Source organism: Artemia franciscana, unplaced genomic scaffold (assembly GCF_032884065.1).
Source record: "Artemia franciscana unplaced genomic scaffold, ASM3288406v1 PGA_scaffold_34, whole genome shotgun sequence".
Taxonomy (NCBI): domain Eukaryota; kingdom Metazoa; phylum Arthropoda; class Branchiopoda; order Anostraca; family Artemiidae; genus Artemia; species Artemia franciscana.
Window position 1 is genome coordinate 440,518 of NW_027062670.1, and position 23,851 is coordinate 464,368.

At 33.9% G+C, this 23,851-nt stretch overlaps 2 protein-coding genes across 3 annotated transcripts in view; one reads left to right on the forward strand and one right to left on the reverse strand.

Annotated features, from left to right (window-relative positions):
* The window catches only part of LOC136041728 (5-hydroxytryptamine receptor 2A-like), a 183,883-nt gene that overhangs the window by 74,775 nt on the left and 85,257 nt on the right, over positions 1–23,851 (reverse strand). The window contains exon 5 of one of the 2 annotated variants that reach the window (XM_065726473.1): positions 3,161–4,365. The exons of the other annotated variant lie outside the window; for it this stretch is intronic. Within the exon in view, the coding sequence (XP_065582545.1) occupies positions 4,173–4,365 (193 nt within the window). The 3' untranslated portion in view covers positions 3,161–4,172. Of the gene's footprint in view, positions 1–3,160; positions 4,366–23,851 lie in introns of those variants that run through there. 2 annotated transcript variants of the gene reach the window in all.
* LOC136041729 (uncharacterized) overlaps positions 88–23,851 on the forward strand; it is a 118,205-nt gene continuing 94,441 nt past the window's right edge. The window contains exons 1-3 of the mRNA XM_065726474.1: positions 88–288; positions 19,791–19,955; positions 21,510–21,610. The gene's annotated coding sequence lies outside the window, so the exon portion shown is untranslated. The remainder of the gene's footprint in view (positions 289–19,790; positions 19,956–21,509; positions 21,611–23,851) is intronic.

Consider the following 23,851-nt stretch of genomic DNA (forward strand, 5'->3'; position numbering starts at 1 on the left):
TATATAAAAAATTTGCGGTAACCAGAAGAAAATTTTTAATAGACTAAAAGCTTAACAGATATCCGAGTCTGAATGGACCAAGTAAAACCAAAACGTACCCGGAAATTTGTATTCTACAAAGAACTCCATGAGTACCGCATGGTATCAGGGCCTCTAAATTGTGCCAAAAACAGTACAGGTTGCAACGTGTTGGCGACAAGGATTATTGCTTGAATTGTTTCAGGCTCTCACTAAAATCGGGTCTTCGCATTCGGTATCCGGTGCTGGTGATCCTTGGGATCTAAAATCGTAAGTCAAGTTTGTCTTTTCCTAACTGAAGAATCAGAGGCATCTAGTATTAGGATAAGTGCTTACCAATTCTGATGCCTTAAGAAAACCTATGTATAGGATTTCAGTAAATTGGATATCAGAAATCGTAAAGTCGAGTCCGTTTTTTCCTAACTGAAGGATCAGAGACATCTAGTATTAGGATAAGTGCTTACTAATTCTGATACCTTAAGAAATTCTATGTGTAGGATTTCAGTAAATTGGATATTAGAAATCGTTTTTTCATTTTTGTTTGAAGGGGTGGGGCCCTTGAGAAAGGTTTTCCTCGACGAGAGCAACCATGGATGCATTATAGTAAATATCTCTGTTTTATTCTAGCAACTGTTCACTTTGTTCTGAGCCATGAGTCATGGTACGAGTGAAGGTAGTAAACCCATCAGACAGTTCGTGGTAACGAACTGTAGTAAGGAGCGACCCGGCTCAATAGCATCCAAAACTCTAAAAAATGGGGTTTTGATATCAATAGCTACATCAAAAGAATCGCATTTTAATGGTGATTTTAAATATATAAGTTTAATCAAGTTTAGTCTTATGCATCAAAAGTTGCGAGCCTGAGATAATTTGCTTTATATTAAAAAATAGGGAAAACAACTCCTAAAAGTCATATAATCTTAACGAAAATCACACCATCAGATTCAGCGTACCAGAGAACCCTATTGTAGAAGTTTCAAGGTCCTATCTACAAAAATGTAGAATTTCGTATTTTTTGCCAGAAAACAAATCACGGGTGCGTGTTTATTTGTTTGTTTGTTTTTTTTTTGTTTTTTTTTCCAGGGGTCATCGTATCGACCAAGTGGTCCTAGAATGTCGCAAGAGGGCTCATTCTAACGGAAATGAAAAGTTCTAGGGCCCTTTTTAAGTGACCAAAAAATTGGAGGGCACCTAGGCCCCCTCCCACGCTCATTTTTTCTCCAAAATCAACGGATCAAATTTTGAGATAGCCATTTTGTTCCGCATAGTCAAAAACCATAATAACTATGTCTTTGGGAATGACTTACTCCCCCACAGTCCCTGGGGGAGGGGCTGCAAGTTACAAACTTCGGCCAGTGTTTACATATAATAATGGTTATTGGGAAGTGTACAGCTTTTTCAGGGGATTTTTTGTTTGTTTTGGGGGTGGGGTTGAGGGGAGGGAGCTATGTGGGAGGATCTTTCCTTGGAGAAATTTGTCATAGGGGAACATAAATTCAATGAAAAGGGCGCAGGATTTTCTAAAATTACTATAAAAAAAACAATGAAAAAATAAACACGGAAAAGTTTTTTCAATTGAAAGTAAGGAGTAGCATTGAAACTTAAAACGAACAGAGATTATTACGCATATGAGGGGTTCTAAAAAATACTTTAGCATAAAGAGCGAGGTATTTAGGAGGAGATAAATACCTCGCTCTTTATGCTATAGTATTTTTAGTAGTTTCAACTATTTATTCTACGGCCATTCGGATTCAGTGGTCATTCTTAAAGAATTAGGACAAAACTTAAGATTTAGTGTAAAGAGCGAGGTATTAACGAGGGTACAAAGCCCCTCATATGCATGATAAAAATTTAAGAATATAAAAGTTTATTACGTAAGCTAATTCTTAAGTTACGTATATTTTTTACTAATAAAAATATTCGTTAAAAAATAAAATTTATAGTTGCCTTTTTATGTAACCGAAAAATTGCAGGGCAACTAGGCTTTCCCCTTATTTCTCAAAATCGTCTCATCAAAACTAAGAGAAAGCCATTTAGCCAAAAAAGGAATTAATATTCAAGTTTCATTTTAATAATTTATGTGAGGAGAGCCAAAATATAACATGCATTAATTCAAAAACGTTCAGAAATTACATAAAAAAACTAGTTTTTTTAACTGAAAGTAAGGAGCGACATTAAAAATTAAAACGAACAGAAATTACTCCGTATATAAAATGGGTTGTCCCCTCCACAATCCCTCGCTCTTTACGCTAAAGTTTGACTCTTTGCCACAATTCTGCTTTTTAAAACAATTAAAAGCTTTAGCGTAAAGAGCGAGGGATTGCGGAGGGGACAACCCATTTTATATACGGAGTAATTTCTGTTCGTTTCAATTTTTAATGTCGCTCTTTACTTTCAGTTAAAAAAACTAGTTTTTTTATGTAATCTATATTAGACTCATCATTCCATCTATATTAGTGACTTATGTTTTACCAAGCAAAACTCTTTTTGCGAGAATTGATCACATCGATAACCATCTGATGTACATACTATAATGCTATCCACGTTACATTATTGATTTTCCTGGGCACTAAAGCTATCAATAGTATCTCCGATATTAGAAACATAAATTTCGTGGGTACTGAAATTAGTAGGCTGCTGTCCCTACTTTAGGTCCATAGAGGTCCGATCCGGTTACTGCGGACCTGGTTTTATTATTATTATTGATTATTTTGTTGTTGAAACAGAAAAAAGTAAAATCTAGGGAAAGCATTAAAAATTGTGAGAAAATTGTAAGAGTTCAGCAGAGGACCCTTTGCGTCCAAGATATGTGCGTCCAAGATATGTACGCCCAAGACGTCGTTGGACTATTGAGCCGGGTTGCTCCTTACTACAGTTCGTTACCACGAACTGTTTGATTGCCATTTTTTATTTTAAGTTAATATGTTGGATGGAATTGCTACTAAACTAGAACAAAACTAATTGTAACGCTAAACCTACTACAACCAACAAAGTCTTGAAATGAAAAATTCCTCACTCCCTTCAACTGTGACAGCCAAACGTAAACAATAATCTTGGCAATAGATCGTGCAACAATAAAGTAAATTTTTGTATGCATACACCTGAACAATAGATCTAATATTTTTCGGCTAAATTATATAAAAAGTTCACAAGAAAAATAAAATTCAAAACAGTTCTATGGTCTAAATCAGATCTAACATTAATCACTCGAATCCTAGGTCACAATATTTGACCAGGAATTGTTTGAACTAACAAGATCACCAAGTTTTATCTGGCTTGTCAAACCGTACTATAGACGAAAACTCACTTGAATATTCCAAATTCACTATGCCAAACTCTTGGCTTAGGAGAACAAAAGTAGTATAAAATTTTTTGGAAGTTAGATAAGAAGTGACTACAAGGATCTGTTGTAACGTTGACTATGTAAGCTGATGTTGTACAAACTGATTGATAACTGTTACTGCTGTGACTCTGTAAGCTGAGCCAGAATCGACCAAGCTCTAAATGGTTACCTGGATAAATCTGTGGGGAAAAAAACAGGAAGTGTCAAATGACTTGCCCCCAACCACGCATTGCATTCCCGACTGAGAGCAGAAAATTAGGAGATCGTGCCTCTGCTATAGAGACCATTGGTCAGCAAAAAAAGATGGATTTTGACAAATAATTTACAATTTTTAGGATAAAAACAAGATAAGGACCTTTGAATTGTTTTCATTCAAAATTCAATTTTTGTGATAATAATTAGGTACTCTATACTAATGCTCTAAGCATTAATTTTAGTCTGTTATAACATAGTGTTTCAGGTTAAAGTTGGGGGCAAACAAGTAAGTAAATTATAGTTATTAGAGCCATTAACAATCCTGGCACTAAGGGTAAGAGGGGTACTAAGAGATTTTTTTTTTGAGGAGATAGTTCAAATAAAAAAACATTATTGATGTGGCATCTCCAAGGGTGGCATATTCCGTCCTCGTCTTCCAGAAACACTTGGGCAGGATTGCACTAGCAGAACAAACTAGAAGGAGTGATTTCTAAGTTATGGCAAGTTAGAGCACATAGCACATTAGGCCGGGAGTCCCCGGGAAGACTCCCGGCCTAATTGTCGATCTCGGTAATCTTCTTAGTTTATATGATGCAAGCTGTACTAAATGTTCTGTCTATACATTTCCCTTAATATTTGGTTGATCTTTCTTACGATTATGTTCCGAAGTTGTATCATTCTCCACAGGAGATATCTTTTCTAAAGATTGCTTGCAATAAAGTTCTCCCTTAATAGGTGTTACCGATTTTTCCCTCTTTTCTTCCATTACCAGAGTGTCGTATATAATAACCATTATCCAGATTAAATAGCTGAAAAGATGGATACTGCTATTTAAAAGGAGAAGAAGAACGATTTTCTCTAAGAATAGAAAACATAATAAAGTTGTAAGAATTCTTTTAAGGCTTGTCTAAAATATTTATAATCTAAGGCAAGCGTTTAAAATAAAACAACTTTATATTTCATACTATCATTAAATCGGGCTAAGTGAGTGTTTTAAATAATAACATAACATCGTCTAATATAAAAGATGCAATTTATCTGTCATGGATTGCATTTCATTTTTAACATTATGTTTTATTACCTACAAAAGGCACTAGATATAGCAATTTTCTTTAAACGAGCCTTTAAAAAGCTCTCTCGGATTTGAAAATGCCCCACTAGTAGTGGAGGTTAAAAAACAGGAAAAAAGGGGACACATCAGTGCCACCCATGGAAAAGAGTAACTTACTTATTCTTCCACCACGGGACTGTAAGTTTACTGTATAGGATTATTGCCAGTATCGATTTAATTGGTGTACTTTTTGTTTCGGTCTGAGGCCAATTCTTAGAAGTTTCAGGCTATTTTTAAAATTTCCATAATTTCGTTTTCGGAATAACATTTTACAATTAAAACTAATTCAGATAATAATTCCATTTCTGAATCACCTATAATTAAGAGTATTTTCTCACAAGACACTTATTTTTTTAAATGCGTTTCTTAATTTTGTCTACTTCATTCTTTACTTGGTTGCAGCTTTAACCTCAGCCATAAAATGTAGTAACTCCTTTGAGATTGCATGAACCGTTCCGAGGCTAATTTGGTGAACTCTGTATAAAATCAATACCGATGTTGAGAAGAATTACCACTGGTTTCGATTTCAATTAACCAAATCTTTTCGTGGAACACATTTCGAAGCTTTATTGGAGCTTGATTATATATGATTGAACATGGAGAATTTATCTCTATAGTTCGTCGCCATTGATTACATATGCGAAGTTGAACATGGACTCAGCCGAATTTAAATCTAAGATATTTTACATCTAAGAGCATTTAATATTCAAATGCTGTCATATAATTCATATTTTTTTTTTTTTTTTAGTAATCTGTGCTATTAGGAATAAAAATATTTTTCTTAATAGTTAAGGACTAAACTTAACTAAATTAATTAATTAATAATTAATTAATTAATTAATTAAACTAAGTTAATAGTCAAGGATTTAACAACTGCTGTGACATAAATATCTAAAAAAAATATACAGTGGACTTGACAAAAATGTTTTTGAAATATTCTTGGTCAAAATAATTTGAGTTTATTAGAACAGAGGTATATGGCCCAATGACCAAAGTTGAATCTGTAAGTAAGCGAATCCTAACTGACCAAAACTTGGAATTTACACAGTGACAAATCCAAGATTTGTTGGGCCGAGAAACATATTCTCTAAAATTTACTCTTGCAGATCCAGGAAGGACCCCGGCCTTAAAAGATTTTTTCTGGTGCCCGCATTTGTTTTTTTTCTGTTTTTTACTCTTTTTAAAAAATAGATTTGTAAATTTGATCCTGACATAGTTCCTGAGACTAAATAATACAAAAATTATTCACGTTAATTTCAAAGCCACTTTTAAAATCTACTTAGTTTCAAAGAGCCACAGTGGCTCTCAGCTCCATAGTTTGCAATTATTTCAACCTCTTATCTCTGATTCAGATTTATAGTCTTGGCGGGGTTCTATTTTCAAGACAAACAACCTTTTTCCCCACAATTTATGATCCAAGTTGTAGACTAGATTGGAAATTTTAAATCGAAATATGCGAGATAAATGGATCTTAAACTTCAGTTTTCCAAAGAAAGCAGCATTGTTTAGATGATAATCAAGTTATTTGGCGCTTTTGTTGGGAGTTTAAGAGACTTGAGAATCAGGGGGTGCAGCTCCAGCATTTTTATTGGGGGACAAGAGGGGCTTCTTATCTGCAGAGTCAAGAAGCATGGGCTATATAATAATTTTTATACAAATTATTGCGGGGGCAACTGCCAACCCTCCCCCAAATGACGCCACTGTTTGAGATAGAATTCAGCTGAGAACCATTTAATGACAATATAAAGTTTGAAATACAATGGAAAACAAGAAAAAACATATATAGTGACAACAAATAATAACAAAAATGATACAAAACAAATAAAAAAGAAAACAATTTAGCGGAGAGACAATTACAGAAAATTAATAATATGGAAATAAGGAAGATATAAAAGAGAAAAAACTATAGCTGAAAATAAATACAGTTGAAGCGAAAGAGAACGAAAAGAAACAAGTCAAAACAAGTTGTAAAACAAAACGAATTTCTAAATAAACAAGAATATCTGAACAAAATAAAGCGCGAGGCCCGTATTGGTTCAACGAAACTGTTAATTTTAGGACGCATGTAACATTCAAGTCATGATACTTGAATCTTGTGAGTAGTGAGGCCTTTTTGGATTCTGGAAGCATCATAGGGGGTGTATAAAAGGAGCTAATAGTCCCTCAAGAAGTTATTATGTGCACCTGGCTCTTAAGCAATCCTCTACCGAACCCGTAACGGTATACTGCACCAACGTAATAGAGTGTTTACTTTTCGTTGTTACGTAATAGGGAATGTTTTTTTTCGAGACGCAAGTGTTTGTTACGTTATAGGAAAGGTTTTCTAGACGATGCAGGTGCATGTTACGTAACAGGGAATGGTTTCTAAGAGATGTAGGTGTTAATTACGCAACAGGGAGGGTTTACTTTGTTTGTTATGTAATAAGGTGTGTTTGCTGCATCACAGTTTTCTTCTATTGTCATGTAATAGAGCATATTAGAGTCCACTAGGGAAACAGGGGAGTTAAGGACATTTTTCTTCAAGATATTTATAAGAAACTAGCTGTTGGGGTGGCAATTCGTGCCACCCCAACACCTAGTTGTTGGGGGCGCTTCGTGCCCCCCAAGCCCCCCCGCGCGCGTAAGTCGTTACGCGCCATATTAGTTACGCGCCATTGTAGTTGTGTCCCTGTGTCCCACCTGTGAATTTATATATATATGTATATATATATATATATATATATATATATATATATATATATATATATATATATATATATATATATATATATATATATATATATATATTTTTTTAACTACGTAAAACTTGCGAATATACAACATTCTTGGCTGTCCCATTGTCTGTGCCTATAAATAGATTGTCAGGTTTACCGACTCTTGAACATGCAACATATAATTGTCCATGGGAAAAACAATCTGTATTCAAATCTATACCTCATTATTCTAATGATTGCCCTTGAGCTTTGTTGATGATGATTATTAATCGAACATTCCCTGTGTCCTCGTCGTCATTTATGTATCCCCCTGTGCCCCCCGGCGTCACCGTTGTAGTTGTGTCCCTGTGCCCCGGTCGTCATTTATATTCCCTGTGTCCCGGTCGTCATTTGTGTCCCGGTGTCCCAGTCTGTAATTTCTCTTTGAGTGTCGCGGTCGTCATTTATATTCCCTGTGTCCCGGTGTCCCGGTCGTCATTTTTGTCCCGGTCGTCATTTGTGTTCCGGTGTCCCGGTCTGTAATTTCTCTTTGAGTGTCCCGGTCGTCATTTATATTCCCTGTGTCCCGGTCGTCATTTGTGTCCCGGTGCTTTGTTGATGGTGATTGCTAATCGAATATTCCTTGTGTCCCGGTCGCTTTCTCTTTGAGTGTACCGGTCGTCATTTATATTCCCTGTGTCCCGGTCGTCATTTGTGTCCCGATGTCCCGGTCTGTAATTTCGTCAGTCGACAAACATGACGTCAGTCGACACACAAACATGACGTCACTCGACAGACACACAGACAACTTATTTTTATATGTATAGATTTCACGACATTCCAAAATGTTTTTCAAGACATTTTTCTCCCAAATGTTTTTCAAGACTTCAAATTATTTCAAGACACTTTTAAGATATTTTTCTTTAAGACGTTTTCCAAGATGTTTCAAAAGATTAAAAAATGTTTTCAAGACACATGTCTTCAAGAAGTTTTTCAAGACGTTTCAAGTCTTTTCAAGACGTTTTTCAAGATGTTTCTAGACATTGCAAGGCGTTTTTAAGACATTTTTCTTCAATAAGTTTTTCTTCATGATTTTTATGGATGTTATGTCATAGGGAAATGTTAACTTGTGTTAAGGATGAAGCATTCAACCGTGACCTATTTCTTCAGGATCCTGTGGTGGATCTCCGATTGTAATTGAGGTGGACACACGAAAATGAGAGTTACGTAATGACAATGAACGCGTGAATTGTTACATAATACTTTAAGGTGTTTTAACACCATTTTAAGGTGTTTTTTTCTCAGGGACCCTTTATAGTATAAAGATTTTTGCCCGCATTAGGATTTGAATATAAGACCAGAAATTCCCTCAAATGACCAGACCGGAGCCTTAACCATCTGGACCAGCAAACTAACTATAATATTTTCATTTTGGTAACAGTTTCTACATGATAACCTATTGGAAGTATGGATAATCCACTGTTCCCGCGTATTAGAACGATTAAATGATTCGCATATTTCTTAGCCTTTCCACATGAGAGCACAAGCATCCTAATACTAATGATTTTGGTCTATTAGATACACCTGCATCTTAAAGTGTTTTTTTAGTTTTTTAAAATGACCTAGACAGCTGGAGTTACCTATTCAATCAATGAGGCGTTACATAACACTAGCTTTAGGTATTTTGTTGCGTAAATGTTTATGTATTGAAGTATTATCCTGGAACTAGTAATTTAAAGAATTGAAGAATTTGTACACACAAATTTTATCAATACAAAGCTTTATCAAAACACAGAAAAATCAATTAAAACGCAACATAAGGAAAAACAAAACACAAAAAAGCTCTTAATGATAAATATCAGCAAATAGAACCATGAATTAAGCAAAGATGGGAACCTTAGCAGTCATTTCAAGGGAGTTTATTGTTATTAGAGACATATTTTAGCCACATTAAGATGTATTTCTGAGAGGTATTAACGAAAATGCATAGTTACTATTGCTCTAATAGACGCACTTACAAAAAAAGAGACTCAATTTTGCATTCAGTTATTTCTGATAAGTTTTAATGAAAATGCCAGGTTTCTTTGATCCAAGACTATGCATATTCATGCCACAGTGACCATATGCGTCTGGCTCACCCTAGCTAACAATTTCAGAGGGGGGATGTTGGTATTAGAGGTAAAGTTTTATTTACGCCTTAGTTCACGTTTTACAAAGCTCCTAAAAGCAAAAATTACGAATTTTACTTTTTTGGCCAGAAGAAATATCACGGATGGTTGTGTGGTGTGGGAAAGAATGTTTGGCTAAAATAAATGTCTATGTTAACCGTTGTTTCATAGCCAAATGGCAAATAATGTCGCTTTGCTGTGGCATAGTCTTTTTAGACTGTGGCATAGGTTAGAATTGTTGTTTTGTATCACAAAATGGCCGAAAAGGCCATTCTGCCGTGGTTAAGTCTTTTTGGATAAAATAAACGTTTGTGTTAACCATTTATTTTGTAAGACTACGTGCATATTTTAAATATGAATACAACACAAAACGGTGTATGTGTATGTGCGTGTGTGTGCGTGAGTGTGTTTGTTTATGTGTGAGTGTATGTTTGTGTGTGTCTTTTTGAGTTTGTGTGTGTGTGTGTATATGTGTGTTTGTGTGTGTGTGTGCGTGTATGTGTGTGCATGTGTTTGTGTGTGTATGTGTTTGTGTGTGTGTGTTTGTGTGTGTGCGTGTGTGTATGAATACGTATTTGTATATGTATGCTTGTGTGTTTGTGTGTATGTGTGTGTATGTATTTTTGTGTGTGTATGTCTGTGTGTGTGTGTGATTGTGTGTGTGTGTGTGTTTGTGTGTATGTTTGTATGTACATATATATATATATATATATATATATATATATATATATATATATATATATATATATATATATATATATATATATATATATGTGTGTGTATCTTTGTGTGTGTCTGTATGTGTATATGTGTGTATGCGTGTGTCTGTGTTTGTATGTAAGTGTCGGTGTTTGTGTGTGTGTTTGTTTGTTGGTATGTGTGTTTGTGTGTGAGTGTGTGTTTGTTTGTGTTTATGTGTGTGTGTGTGTGTGTGTGTGTGTGTGTGTGTATGCGTGTGTGTGTGTGTTTATGTGTGTGTGTGTTTTTGTTTGTGTGTGTGCGTGTGTGTGTTTGTGTGTGTGTGTCTGTGTGTAGGTGTTTGTGTGTGTGAGGTAGTGTGTGTCTTCTTTTGTGTGTGTATGGATTTTATAAGAAATCTAGCTCCTCTGTCTGACTTTGGTAAAAAAAAATCTGCCAACCTATCTCAGACTCCACTAGTTTCCTCTACGAGCCGAATTGGAGTACAACTGTCTCGAAAAATTTCTATTCTTACGCCTCTGACTTTTGAATAAACTTTCCATTCTAAAGTTTGGAGTTGTTAATATACCGTAAAAATATTGAAACTAGACAGTCACGCAATAAATTATTTTTTCAAAATGGCATGTTGAATATCATCATGAGAAAATTAATGCCTTAAAGCCAGTTCATAAAATAATTCATCATGATTTTATTTTCAGAAGTCACGTTTCCATTTTGTGGTGCGAGAAAACAATTCTAGCCATCAGAAGACCAAAAAGCTATTGTGTAAAAATTCTGAAATAGTCAATTGATTTAAAGTTATGCAAAAACTATACGAATTTTGAGCCTTGACTTCAGAGGTAGTAGTGCCGTACAGTAGCGCATTCGTTCCCAAAGCTGCAGATAAACCGTTAACATAGACGTTTATTTTAGCCAAAAAGATTCTCTCAAAATAAAGTGGTGTTTTCAGCCATTATGATGTGCAAAACAACAATTCTAGCCAAAAGAAGGCTAAGACTCTATTGAGTGAAAATAGTTAATTGATTTAGAATTATTGAAAATACATACACATATTGAGCCTGAAGTTCCAGTGCAGTAATGCTGTATGGAACCGCATTAGTTTCTAAGAGTGTAGATAGTCCTAAAACACAACGGTTAACATAAACATTTATTTCATTCAAAAAGACTGTCCAACAGCAAAGTGATGTTTTGAGCTATTTTATGGTGCGAAACAACAGTTCTAGAAAAAAGAAAACTAAAATGCTACTGTGTGAAAATTCTGAGATAGTTAATTGATTTAGAATGATCAAAAATCTATAAGCATATTGAGCCTCAAGTTTCAGAGGCAGTAATAGCTTATGGTAGCGCATGCGTTTTTAAAAGTTGCAGGTAGTCCTACAAAATAAACGGCTAATATAGACATTTATTTTAGCCAAAGGACTGACTCACAGCAAATCAGTGTTTTCAGCCATTTTGATGTACAAAACAACAATTCTAGCTCAATGAGGTCCAAAAAGCTATTGCGTGAAAATTCTGACATAGTTAATTGATTTAGAACTATCGAAAATCCATACTTTTATTGAATCTTGAATTTCAGAGACAGTAAAACTGTACGGTAGCGCATTTTTTTCTAAAAGGTTCAGGTAGTCCTATAAAATATACGGTTAACATAGACATTCATTTTAGCCAAAATGACTGTCCCCCATCAAAGCAGCATTTTCAGTCATTTTTTGGTGGAAAACATCAATTCTAGCCAAAAGAAGACTAGAATGCTATTGTGTGAAAATTCTGAGACAGTTAATTGATTTATAATTATCGAAAATCTATACGAATATTAAGCATCAATTTTAAGAAGTAGTGATGCCGTACCGAAGTGCATTGGTTTCGAAAGGTGCAGGTAGTCCTTCAAAATAACAGTTAGCATATACTACTTATTTCTATTTTATTTTAGCCAAAAAGACTGTCCCACAGCACACACGCCTCCTTGATCTTTTTTTCTAGCAAAAATAGTAACATTCGTTATTGTTGCTTATAGGAGCTTTGTAAAGCGTGATCTAAAGCGTAAATATAACTTTACCTCTAATACTCTTTGGAATTCATTGCTAGGGTGCTACATTTTGTCACGGTAGCATGAATGTACATAGTTTTGGCTCAAAAGAACGCGTTGCTTTCATTAAGACCGTTCAGAAATAACCGAATGCAAAATATGTCTCATTTTCATGTAGGTGCGTCTAATAGAGCAATAGAAATTATGCATTTTATATTAAGAAGTCTCCAGTTTACCTCTTAATATAGCTTAAATTTGTCTCTAAATAACATCCTACTCCTTGAAAATGGTCTCTAGGGCTCCCACCTTTCTTTAAGTCATGGTTCTTTTTGTTTGTATTTTATCCCTTGTAAGCCTGTTTCACGTTTTGGATTTTTCGTTTGTTGTATTTTAAATGCTTATTCTCTGTGTCATTTGTTTTATTAATAAAAGTTGTATAAACAAAAGCTTTAATTCTTTAGTTACTTTCTACAGGATAAAACTTCAATACATAATCATTTACGCAATGAAATATCTAAATCTAACGCTAAGTAACACCTCATTCATTGAATAGCTAACTCAACCTGTTTAGATGACTTTAGAAAATTAATAGTACTGTAAGATGCAGGTGTACCTAATAGACGAAAAATCAATTGCATTTGGATGCTTGTGCTCTCATGTGGAAAGGGTTGAAATTATGCGAATCATTTAATCGTTTTACTATGCAGAAATAGTGGATTCTCATTGTTTGCAATAGGTTTTCATTTTGAAAGTATAACCCGAATCAAAGTAACATGAACAGTTTGCAGGTCCATATGATTAAGGTTTTGTCTGGCTATTGGGGGGAAATCTCTCGTTTTATATTTGATTGATAATGCGGACACAAATCTTTAGATTATAAAGGCTCCCTAAGAAAAAACATACCTTTAAAGAAAATGGAATATTTCAAAGTATTGTGTAATAGCCCACGTGTTCATTGTCATTACTTAAAAACCACATGTGTGTCCCCCTCAATTACAAATGGGGATCCCCCCAGGGCGCCTGAAGAAAGAAATCGCTTGTGAATGCGTCATCCTTAACACAAATAAACATTTCCCTATAACATAACGTCCAAGAAAATCATTAGAAAAGACGTCTTGAATAAAAATGTCTTTAAAAACGTCTTGAAAAATGTCTTGAAGAAAAATGTCTTAAAAAAACTTGAAATGTGTTCAAACGTCTTGAAGAAAAATGTTCTAAAATCGTTTTGGAATGTCTTAAAACGTTCTGAACAGCATCTTCAAATGTCTTAATAAAACTCCCCTGCTTGACTAGTGGACTCTAATACGTTCTATTACGTAACAATAAAAAAATTTGACTTCACAACCAAACCCTATTACATAACAACCAAAGTAAACCCTCTTCATAACGTAATTTACACCTGAATCTCTTTGAAAACATTCCCTATTACGTAATGTGCACTTGCATCGTTTAGAAAACATCCCCTATGACATAACATGCACTTGCGGTGCGAAGAAAACAATCCCTATTACGTAACAACCTAAAGTAAACACTCCCTATTGCTAAGGTGTATTATAACCTTACAGGTGCGCTATAGTTTTGCGTAAAACCCAGGTGCACGTAATAGCGTTTTGAGGGACTATTATCTCCTTTTGTACACCCCCTATGAGGCTTCTAGAATCCAAAAAGACCTCACTACTCTCGCGGGTCTTTTGATATGAAAAGAATAGAACCATTTTTGGGTTTCATAGCCAAGAAATGAGAACAAATTGAATCATTAGTCATAAAAAGATGAAGATTGGAATTACCAAATACCGACATTTAGCAATCTTGCCAGAAATACATAAACAAAGCCAAGGAGAATTTTTCTTTTTTGTAAATGCCAAGGTTTTCAAGCTGATCCGATTCAAAAGTCAGTTCCTCTGTTACTATTTGAAATATAACAGAATCATTCACAATTGAACTTACTTTTAAATCAGTCTATATATCAATGATGTAGAAGGATCTAACTTTCGTTTCCTTTATTTTTATCTGGTAACAGCAAAGGAGTGAGGAGTGACACTGTAGTTAGTGAGTTGGAGAGTTCTCACTGTGTAGGTTAGATTGATGTTTGTCAGAAGCAAAATTTTTGATCAGGATGTAGTTTTTATAAAAGTCATAAAATTGTGTCATAGGTTGATGCGCTAGTATTGTGACTACGTTTGAATAAGAAGAAAATGAATTTTGGTTCTTGTAGAAGAAGTTGTGTAAATCATATAGATGTGTTTTGCTACGTATGTAGAGAGAATTTTTTCAAGGAAACTTATTGCTAATTTTTTAAGAAAAGCATACCTTGGGTCTTTGGTGTCAAATTTGATGACCAGGATTAGACATGGGCACCTAGTACTGCCTGAAAAGCTCTTGTAGTCAGTTGACTACAGGGAAAAGAGTTAGTCTCAAGTTAGGCATGTCGATAGTGAGGAGGGGACCGTAAACGACGTTGACAATTACTATTTCTTCTCATAAATACTAATGGAATAAATAGAAACGGCAGCAGTGAGTGGTATTATACTGATTTATCCTCGGAAAGACGGCCAGTTGTTCACGATGATAATGTAGCAGTACTAACATTTCATCAGCCACTAAAGTACAATGGGGAAGTATACTGTTCCTTTGCTGATCCTCCTGATAATAATGATGGTGGTAACTATGATTATGACGAAGTTCCAACATTTCCGTGAAATTTAATCAAGACAAGCTGAATGTAATTTAAATCTGTCAAAAGAAACTACAGAATTACTTGCCTCCATATTGCACGATAAAAGTTTAACTAAATCACAGGAGCCAAAACCAAGCAAGGACCAAAATCAAGCAAGGAACCAATAACAAGCATGGAAGCAAAATCACACTTTACAGTAAAGAGAAAAGAATTTATGACACTTGTTCGATGAAGAACACAATATTGTATTCTGTTACGATATCAAAGGCTTTCTATGAGAAATAAGTATTCTAAAAATTCTCCGAATGACTCACGCTTATTCTTTGACAGTTCCAAGCTAAGTCTAAACTCTGCTTTTTTACGCATTGGTTACAAAGTTGTATTCATATCAATTGCTAACTCAACAAAATGAAACAAGAATATGACAGTGTGAACTAGTTTTGGAAAAACTAGGTATTCTGAGCATAAGTGGGTGAATTTTGTGGAATTAAATATGATAAATTTTCCTCTTTGACAGCAAAGTGGCTACACAAAACCCCTTGGCTTTTTGTGTCTTTGGGAAAGCGGAGACCACTGCCTGAAAAAGGAGTGACCTCAGTGAAAAATTATGGTTCTTTGGAACAAGAATATCATTAAAGAGCCTTTAGTTACACGAGAGATTATCATACTCTCTCCACTGCTTATTAAGCTGTGTCTAATGAAGCAATTTATAAAGGCTCTAGGTAAGAAGGGATCATACTTTGTTTGTAAGGGAAGAGAGATGCCTAACGTGACCATTGAAAAGATTAAAGATGGAGTTTTTAATGACCCAGAAATAAGACAACTTATGAAAGATATCGTCTTTGTAGATTCCGTGAATGAGGCTGAGCGAAAGACATAGACATCATTTGCTGAAGTCATACATATTTTTTTGGGGTATCAGCAAAGCTGAATACCCAATGACGCTGGTAAGCGTCATTGGGTAAGCCTGGTAAGCGCAAATCTTATAAGTTTCAGAAATTTCGGCTGTAACATAAGCATTAAAGTTCACTCTTTACACTGCCACTTGAACTCGATTCCAGAAAATTTAAGTGCCACCAGTGAAGAACAAGGGTAGGAAAAACGGGATAGCCTACTCATTTGATAGCAAATTACTGCTATAATTTGAAAAGAGAATATTCTAACAAAGTACAATCAAGACTATCATGCAGTAGAAGCTTCCGAAGTTTCAAATGGTTGTTTTTGCATTATCAACTTTTTGGAGTAACATTTTACAGTGCATTAAGTTTAGTTTCTGCAGTAATTTCTTTGACCTTTTGTTTAGTTTATTGTCTTTTTTCTTAAGATGGGGTAAATCTTTGTTAATATAGTAGTTAGTACAAAATTTCCAATTTAGGCAAGGGAGAGCATAGCTCAATGTGTCATGTTAATATAAAGAACATAAAGATAAGACTAACACTTCAAATCATCAGGCGAAAATAAGAGCAGATCAATAAAACAAGCAGCAAAAGGCAAAAAATATAAAAATGAGAAGAAAGGACAGAGAAAAAGAGTAGAGGACATTTGCAAACCAAATAAAAATTTAAAATGAATCTAACGTTCGTACATCCCACATTACAACAAGAAATAGTCCCCAAAAGGCAATTTTTCATTGACGAACTATTCTTTGGAAATATTTTAGCCACATTAAATTTACTTGCAGTATAGAGGATATGGTGCTTTAATGAATCACTATTACTTTTTTAATTTATATAGAGCAAGATGAAGGTTCTTGGAGTGGACATAGATAGAAAAAAGAGAACCCCGGCAACAGACTTATCATGGTAATAGTTTATTGGAGATTGGATGTTAAAAAACCTTTTGAATGTCTTTGAATGTCTATAAGATAAAGGTTTAAATAAGTTTTTATTTTTTCAGCATAATGCATAGCATTCATTTAAAATAGTTAGTATTTCTTAGCATCATATTTTCATATCTTAAAATGTGAGATCAGACATGTCTGACCGTCAATCGGCTGAATCCCAAATCCAAGTTGAATTTTTAGTCCCAGTCAGTCCTTTGGTGTGGACGTAACTTTAACATGGACCAAAATAGAAGATATATATTTTTTAGATTCAGCTGAATACTTGAGCAAAATAAAAATCAGAGCCAGAATAATATCGCTGCCGAGGAATAAAGCATAAGCCTTCATTGTGTTACTATGTTCCCTTGTCCGCTTCCTTTGGAAGGAGTGGTCGTAGAAACTTCAGAGTGGGCTCGTTAGAACCGAAACAAGCAATTCTAGCACACTCCGTAGCTTTCAAGGACATCACGTAGAAATTTTAGATGGTCATTTTGTTGTTCAGAAACATTAAAGGTCTCATAAGTATCATCCATGGTAAAAATAAATAACCCCCAAAGCACTAAGAAAAATGGTCCTAAATCACATAGATATATCACTATCAGTTATTGTTGATTAATAGGATTTAGTAGAAAAGTTCCTAGAGATTTTTTGCTTGGCTAAGATTCTCGGTTTTTCACAGGGGCATAATCTGGAAATTACACGGGTACTTGAGTAAATCAAAAGATGCTACCGAGGTTTGAAATTATATACATGTCTTGGGAACGGCGTGAGGGATCCACTTGAAGGTTTCAGGTAGTATTATTGAAGCTATCATGTGCAGGAGGAGATGAAGCGTATTACAAATTTTGACTTGGGGGGGGGAGAGGTAGATTAAAGATATTATTTGTATTCAGGCAATCAAAATAACAAGCCATGAAAATAAACTAAAATTGGGTGAGCATGGAAGGGGGGGGGGCTCGGTGCCTCATATAATACGCTTTTAGCCAGAATTTTGCAATTTTCTATAAATGATCCTTCTGATCAATGTTGAAGTCATTTAATCCCAGAAATTTATAGGATTAGGGTATTAGACTATATACATATATATATATATATATATATATATATATATATATATATATATATATATATATATATATATATATATATATATATATATATATATATATATATATATATATATATGTGTTTGTGCTGTTGCATGGGTGATTTCTCTTTTCATGATATATATATATATATATATATATATATATATATATATATATATATATATATATATATATATATATATATATATATATATATATATATATATATATATATATATATATATATATATATATATATATATATATATATATATATATATATATATATATATATATATATATATATATATATATATATATATATACTTGTGTATACATCTATAAAATTTGTAAGAATATAATATATTTATAGCATTAAATATTCCTGCATCTACGCCTGTGGGTCCTAAAATTAGGAATAGATGGACCACCACCATATGTACAGGAAAATATTATCGTGCCATCCATTTTCTTACTTCTTTTTTCCAAGGGTACCAGAACTAGTAAGCCTCCAAACCTATTTTAGATCACACTGAGAACTGGCCCGGGTACCAAAGACTCGATTTTAGTGAGAATCCTTTTGTAGCTATAATTTTTAAAGATTTATTCCCTCATTAAAAGCAAAATTATTAAATAAGACTTACATCAATATTTTAAAAATAATTCTTAGCAATTCAGAGGCTATCATTCCTTTTGTTTGAGCCGAGAACATTTTCAAGACATGAAAACAAATGCTGCTTTTCCGACTTTTCTGTTGTCTTGAATTATTCAAACAGCATACATTTAAAAAGGATTTTTTTTTTTAAAGCTTCCTTGTTTTTGTTCTTGGAAGTCAAAGCCCTGGAGAATTTGCTATGGCAAGTAGTCAGTGATAAAGGTTAAATGCTACTAACCACTTGTAAAACAAATTCAAAACCTTTTTTCTAGCATTAAAATTAATGGATCTCACAAAGGAGGAGGTTAATTATTGTCCCGAATTCGTGAATGGTTTTAACATCAAATGTTCTTAAAATAATTGTATAATACATCAGATGTGACAATAGAATATGCAAGTTATCACTCATAAGTCGTTTAAACATTAAAATGAATTCTATCGGGTAATGTTTATATTAACACACTATTCAGATAGCTAAGAAATAAACTTACCTCTACAGTCGGAATTACAGTCCTTGAATCCAAATTCAAAGTGCATTTGTGCCGGAAATAAACTTTACCCCCCCCCTATATATACCAATTCAGGGTATTTATTTGCTCATTAGGGGGCGGGGTAAAGTTCAAACTTAACCCTATAGTCAGAATTGTATACTAAATCCAAATTTAGCATTGATTTGCATCAGAAATGGACTTTATCCCCACACCACCCTCTAATATGCAAATATGTATCCTGAATTGGAATGTACCCTGAATTGGTATATATATAGTGGGAAGAGCTAAAGTTCATTTCCGACGGAATCGGATGTTAAATTTGGATTCAGGATGCAATGCTGACTATAGAGGTATGTTTGTTTCTCAACTACCTGAAAAGTCCGTTATTACTCCTTCTATCTCCCTTGTTAAAAATTTGACCCCTAGTAATTAGGCTTCTTTCTTCTGTTTAAATATGAATTAAAATTTTAGCTACCAATTTTATGTTAGTCTACGGAAACAGATGTGTTTGCTCAGGAACTATTCCATATATGATAGTGGATACCCCCTCCTTGCTTTTTTTAGAATTTCCTTGCGACGGAAATTAGACCGTAGCATTCAGATGTTGCTGCAACATTAGCCCCATCAATCAAATTGTGAGCCAACAAATGAAGCTAACTCTAAAAGCAAATTGAAATAAACAAAGATTACTAAATTGATATAAGAAAATAGAGAGTGACACACTAATGAACGAATAGGTGGTCGAGGATAAATGAATGATTTGAAAGGACTATGGGCTGTGATTTATTCTTTACTATGTTGCAGTTATTGCTATAGCCATTGTCCCATCAATCAAGATGTGAGCCAACAACCAAAGACAACCCTAGAAGCAAAACGAAATGATCTCGAGGCTGCTAAATTAACCTAAGAAAATTGATGGTGACACATTGACGAACTAGTAGAAGTGGATGACAATTGAAGAAATGAAAAGTAAGTCGAAATAAACTCTTGTGCAGAAGAAACTTTTGAAAGAACTTGATTTGGAGAAAACAAGGTTAAAAAAAATTACTGAAATATATGTAAAAAAATAAAAAAAAATAGGGAAAAGGACTGATTATTATCTCAGTTCTTAATAGAGCTAATGGCACCAGCTGGTAAAACTTACGAGCTGATATGCCAATAATCAACTATTTAGCTAGGTTTTCTCCCTAGAATTGTAACTGCTGATAAAATTAGATGTTCAAAATGAAATTATAAATTTTCAGCATTCCAATCAATATTTATCAATATCAATCAATATATTTCATTTCATATTTCGACCAATATATTTCAATCAATATTTAAATCAACAATTAAATCAAATTATTTTGATCAATATTTGTCTACATTTAAGGCTTTCTACACATCCTTCCAGACTCCTATAATACAACAATTATTGAAATTTGTTGTAGAACTTGTCCAAACTGAAATAATAAGCAAAAATCAAACGTTGAAAAGCCCAAAAGACTTTTACAAACCAATCAAAAAACATTTTCAATTAAAAATTAACTGAAAATCAAAACTTAAAAAAAACAAGTATTTCAAAGAAAAGTAACGAGCTACATTGAGCCAATGACAAGCAGAAATGAAACAAAGCAATAATTCAAACTTAACGGAGGCATGAGTCATACCAGTGAATAAGAGCAAAAACAAACAGAAATTATAATGAGTAATCAAGTCAAACTTAAAAGAACAGAAATTACCACAAACAGGAGGGAGGTTAATGCCCCATAAGTCTTCTAAAGGCCAGAGCGTAATCTGCATTTGACTGAAAACACAACATATATTAAAAGTTTTTCTTTATAACGTTCAAAATCCAAAATTGTAGAGACTTCCATGAATAAGTATCGTTATATATTAAAGGATCAGTTTACTTTTAGTAGTTTTTTTTTCAGTAATCTTGGGATGATTTTATTTCTTTTTCTGTTGATGTTATGATAAAAAAAGAACAAAACAAGACACTGCTCGTAATAATAATAAAAGAAGTAAAGCGCAAATGAAATTTTTGTCTTTAGAAAGCTTTGGGGGGGATTGCCCAATGTGTTCATTAATAATGGTTTTGGTTCATTTTCACTACTTAGTCAATACTAAGTCAATGAGACAATACTTTTTAACGGAAAGTTGATAGGTCTAAATAAAACATAAGTAAAAAAGAAACATTTTTTTGAATATTTTTGAAGAAGAAATGCTAGCAACGCTTGGCTACGTTAAACCTAAATATTTTATTAAAGTTTTCAAAAACATGAACAGATGGATACCTAGGATTTAATAGTATTATTAAAATTAAGACTCCAGGCTTTTTTGAAGCAAAACACTCTGTATTTATAGCTCCAAAGCTTTCAAAATTACAGCACAATGTAATCTCAAAAAGTCAGAAAGAGTTAATTTAAAAAGGAATAAAAAAAAGTGCGATCCTGTTTTTCTTTCATTCCCCAGATCAGCAGATTTACAAGTATTAAAGTAGAAACCTTAAGATTTAGAATGTGTTAATCCTTTATTTTTCAGGCTCTTAGCAGAAATAAAAAAAATGTCTCAAGAAAGCCTCTTTCGCATCGTCTGATGTTTCCTTTGAAAACAAAGTCGAAATTACTCTCATCCAAAACAAAGTAAGTATCCTACTGTACTTAAGTATGCGTAGCAGCTTTGATCAAGTAAAGTACCGGTATCTCCAGGTTTATTGTTTATTTGTTGGTTTTTTTTTCAGCCAACTTGTTTGCAAACTATGATGGTAGACACAGAGAATTCTCATTAGAATAGGGATTGAACATTGAGTTTCTTATTAGAGGCCCAACCATAATTTGCGGAAAACTTGTCTCTCCCCTATGCTTTTCCCCTGGGCACCCCGGTAGCACTTCGTGATATTCAATACGAATGTCTGACATATCCCTTTAACTAAGAATGATCGAAGATACAAAAATGTGTAGGGAGCATATGACCACTAGGTCCAAAGGGCAAGAGCTTCCACATGTGCAGTTAGCCTAATCTTCATAAACATGATTAAGGAGAAACAATAAGCATGTTACACCTTGTTTAAGCAGGGGTCGCGGAGTGATCCTTAGAACCAGTACAAAAAAAGAGTCAAGTCCATGCTACAGACAGATTCGGTACAAAAACCAGATAAGTCCTTAATTGTTACAAAATCTAACTAAGTCCTAATTTCGTCCGAAGCATTAGCTAAAACTGATTTGGTGTAAAAATTAGGTCACTCCAGACTAGAAAAATAAAATGTGTACTGTAGTCAAATGCTCAAACCTCAAAAGAAAATAGATAGTATCAAATTTTATTAATCTGAATGTTTAGCTGCTTGATTGAAGCACAATTCTACATACTAGGCCGCAACTTTCCTTTAAAACAAGAACTAACACCCCAAAATCACATAAATGTTTAGGTATCAAATGTCAAATATACTTGTTTAGAATCCAATCGGACTAGTTCTATTTAATGAAGTCCCTGCAGAAATTGTCTTTCATGTTGTTTTTTTTTCTGGAGGAGTGGGAGGGTGTTACACAGAAAATTTTTAAAAAGTCAATTCTATGGATATTGCTAAAGAATATAAGGAATGACTGAGATTTTTTGGTGGAACAAGCCTGAAGTACGATTGATGTGAGATCTCTGAAGATATAGTTTCAAATAAAAAGAGATATTTCAATAAATATCTTGATGAACAGAGGAAAGGCTTATTGGATGCAATGATTCTAGGGAAGGGACTTAAGCTACATATCCGGTGATGCTCTTGTTGACACCCTCATTGGCAGTCAAATATCCACCTCCACTGTTTGAAAGTCTTTTAAAGTTTATTTGATAATGTTTACCGTATTTAAGGGGCAGTAAATCATGTTGTTGCTCCTTATTGGGATTAAATAAAAAAAAAAAAAAAAATTTCGAACTGAAAGTAAGGAGCGATATTAAAACTTAAAACGAACAGAAATTACTCCGTATATGAAAGGGGCTTTTCCCTCCTCAACGCCCGACTCTTTACGCTAAAGTTTGACTCTTTCTCTCAACTCTACTTCTTAAAACAGTAAACAACTTTAGTGTAAAGACTGGGTGTTGAGGAGGGAACAACCCCTTTCATATAAGGGGTGATTTCTGTTCGTTTTAAGTTTTAATTTCGCTCCTTACTTTCAGTTAAAAAAACTTGTTTTTTTATTTAATTTCTGAATGTTTTTGAATTAATGCATGTTTTGATTTTGGCTCTCTGCACATGAATAATTAAAACAAAATTTAGATATCAATTTATTTTTTTTTGGATAAATGGCTTTCTAATAGTTTTGATTGGACGATTTTGAGTAAAAAAGGAGTGGGGGAGTAGGCCTAATTACCCTCCAATTTTTCGGCTATTTAAAAAGGCAGCTAGAACCTTTAATTTTTTACGAACGTTTTTATTAGTGAAAATATTCGTAACTTACAAATCAACTTACGTAACGAATTCGTATGTTTTTATTACTTATATGAGGGGGCTCAACCCCACGTCAATACCTTGCTCTTTACATAAAAGCTTAAATTTTGTCCCAATTCCTTAAGAATGACCCCTGAATCATAAAGACCGTCGAATAAATAGTTAAGATTAATAAAATTACTTTAGTGTAAAGAGCAAGGTACTAGGATGAGGTGAACCCCTCAGACGCGAAATAATTTCTGTTCGTTTTAGGTTTTAATGCTGCTCCTTACTTTCAGTTGAAAATACTTTTTTATATTTATTTTTTCATTAAAAAAATGCTACAAAATCCTGCGCCCCTTCATGGAAATTTTCTTCCACCATGACCAATTCCTCCATAGAAAGTTCCCCCGCATAAACCCCTTCCCTGAAACCCCCCATCAAACAAAAAAATCCCTCGGAAGCGCTG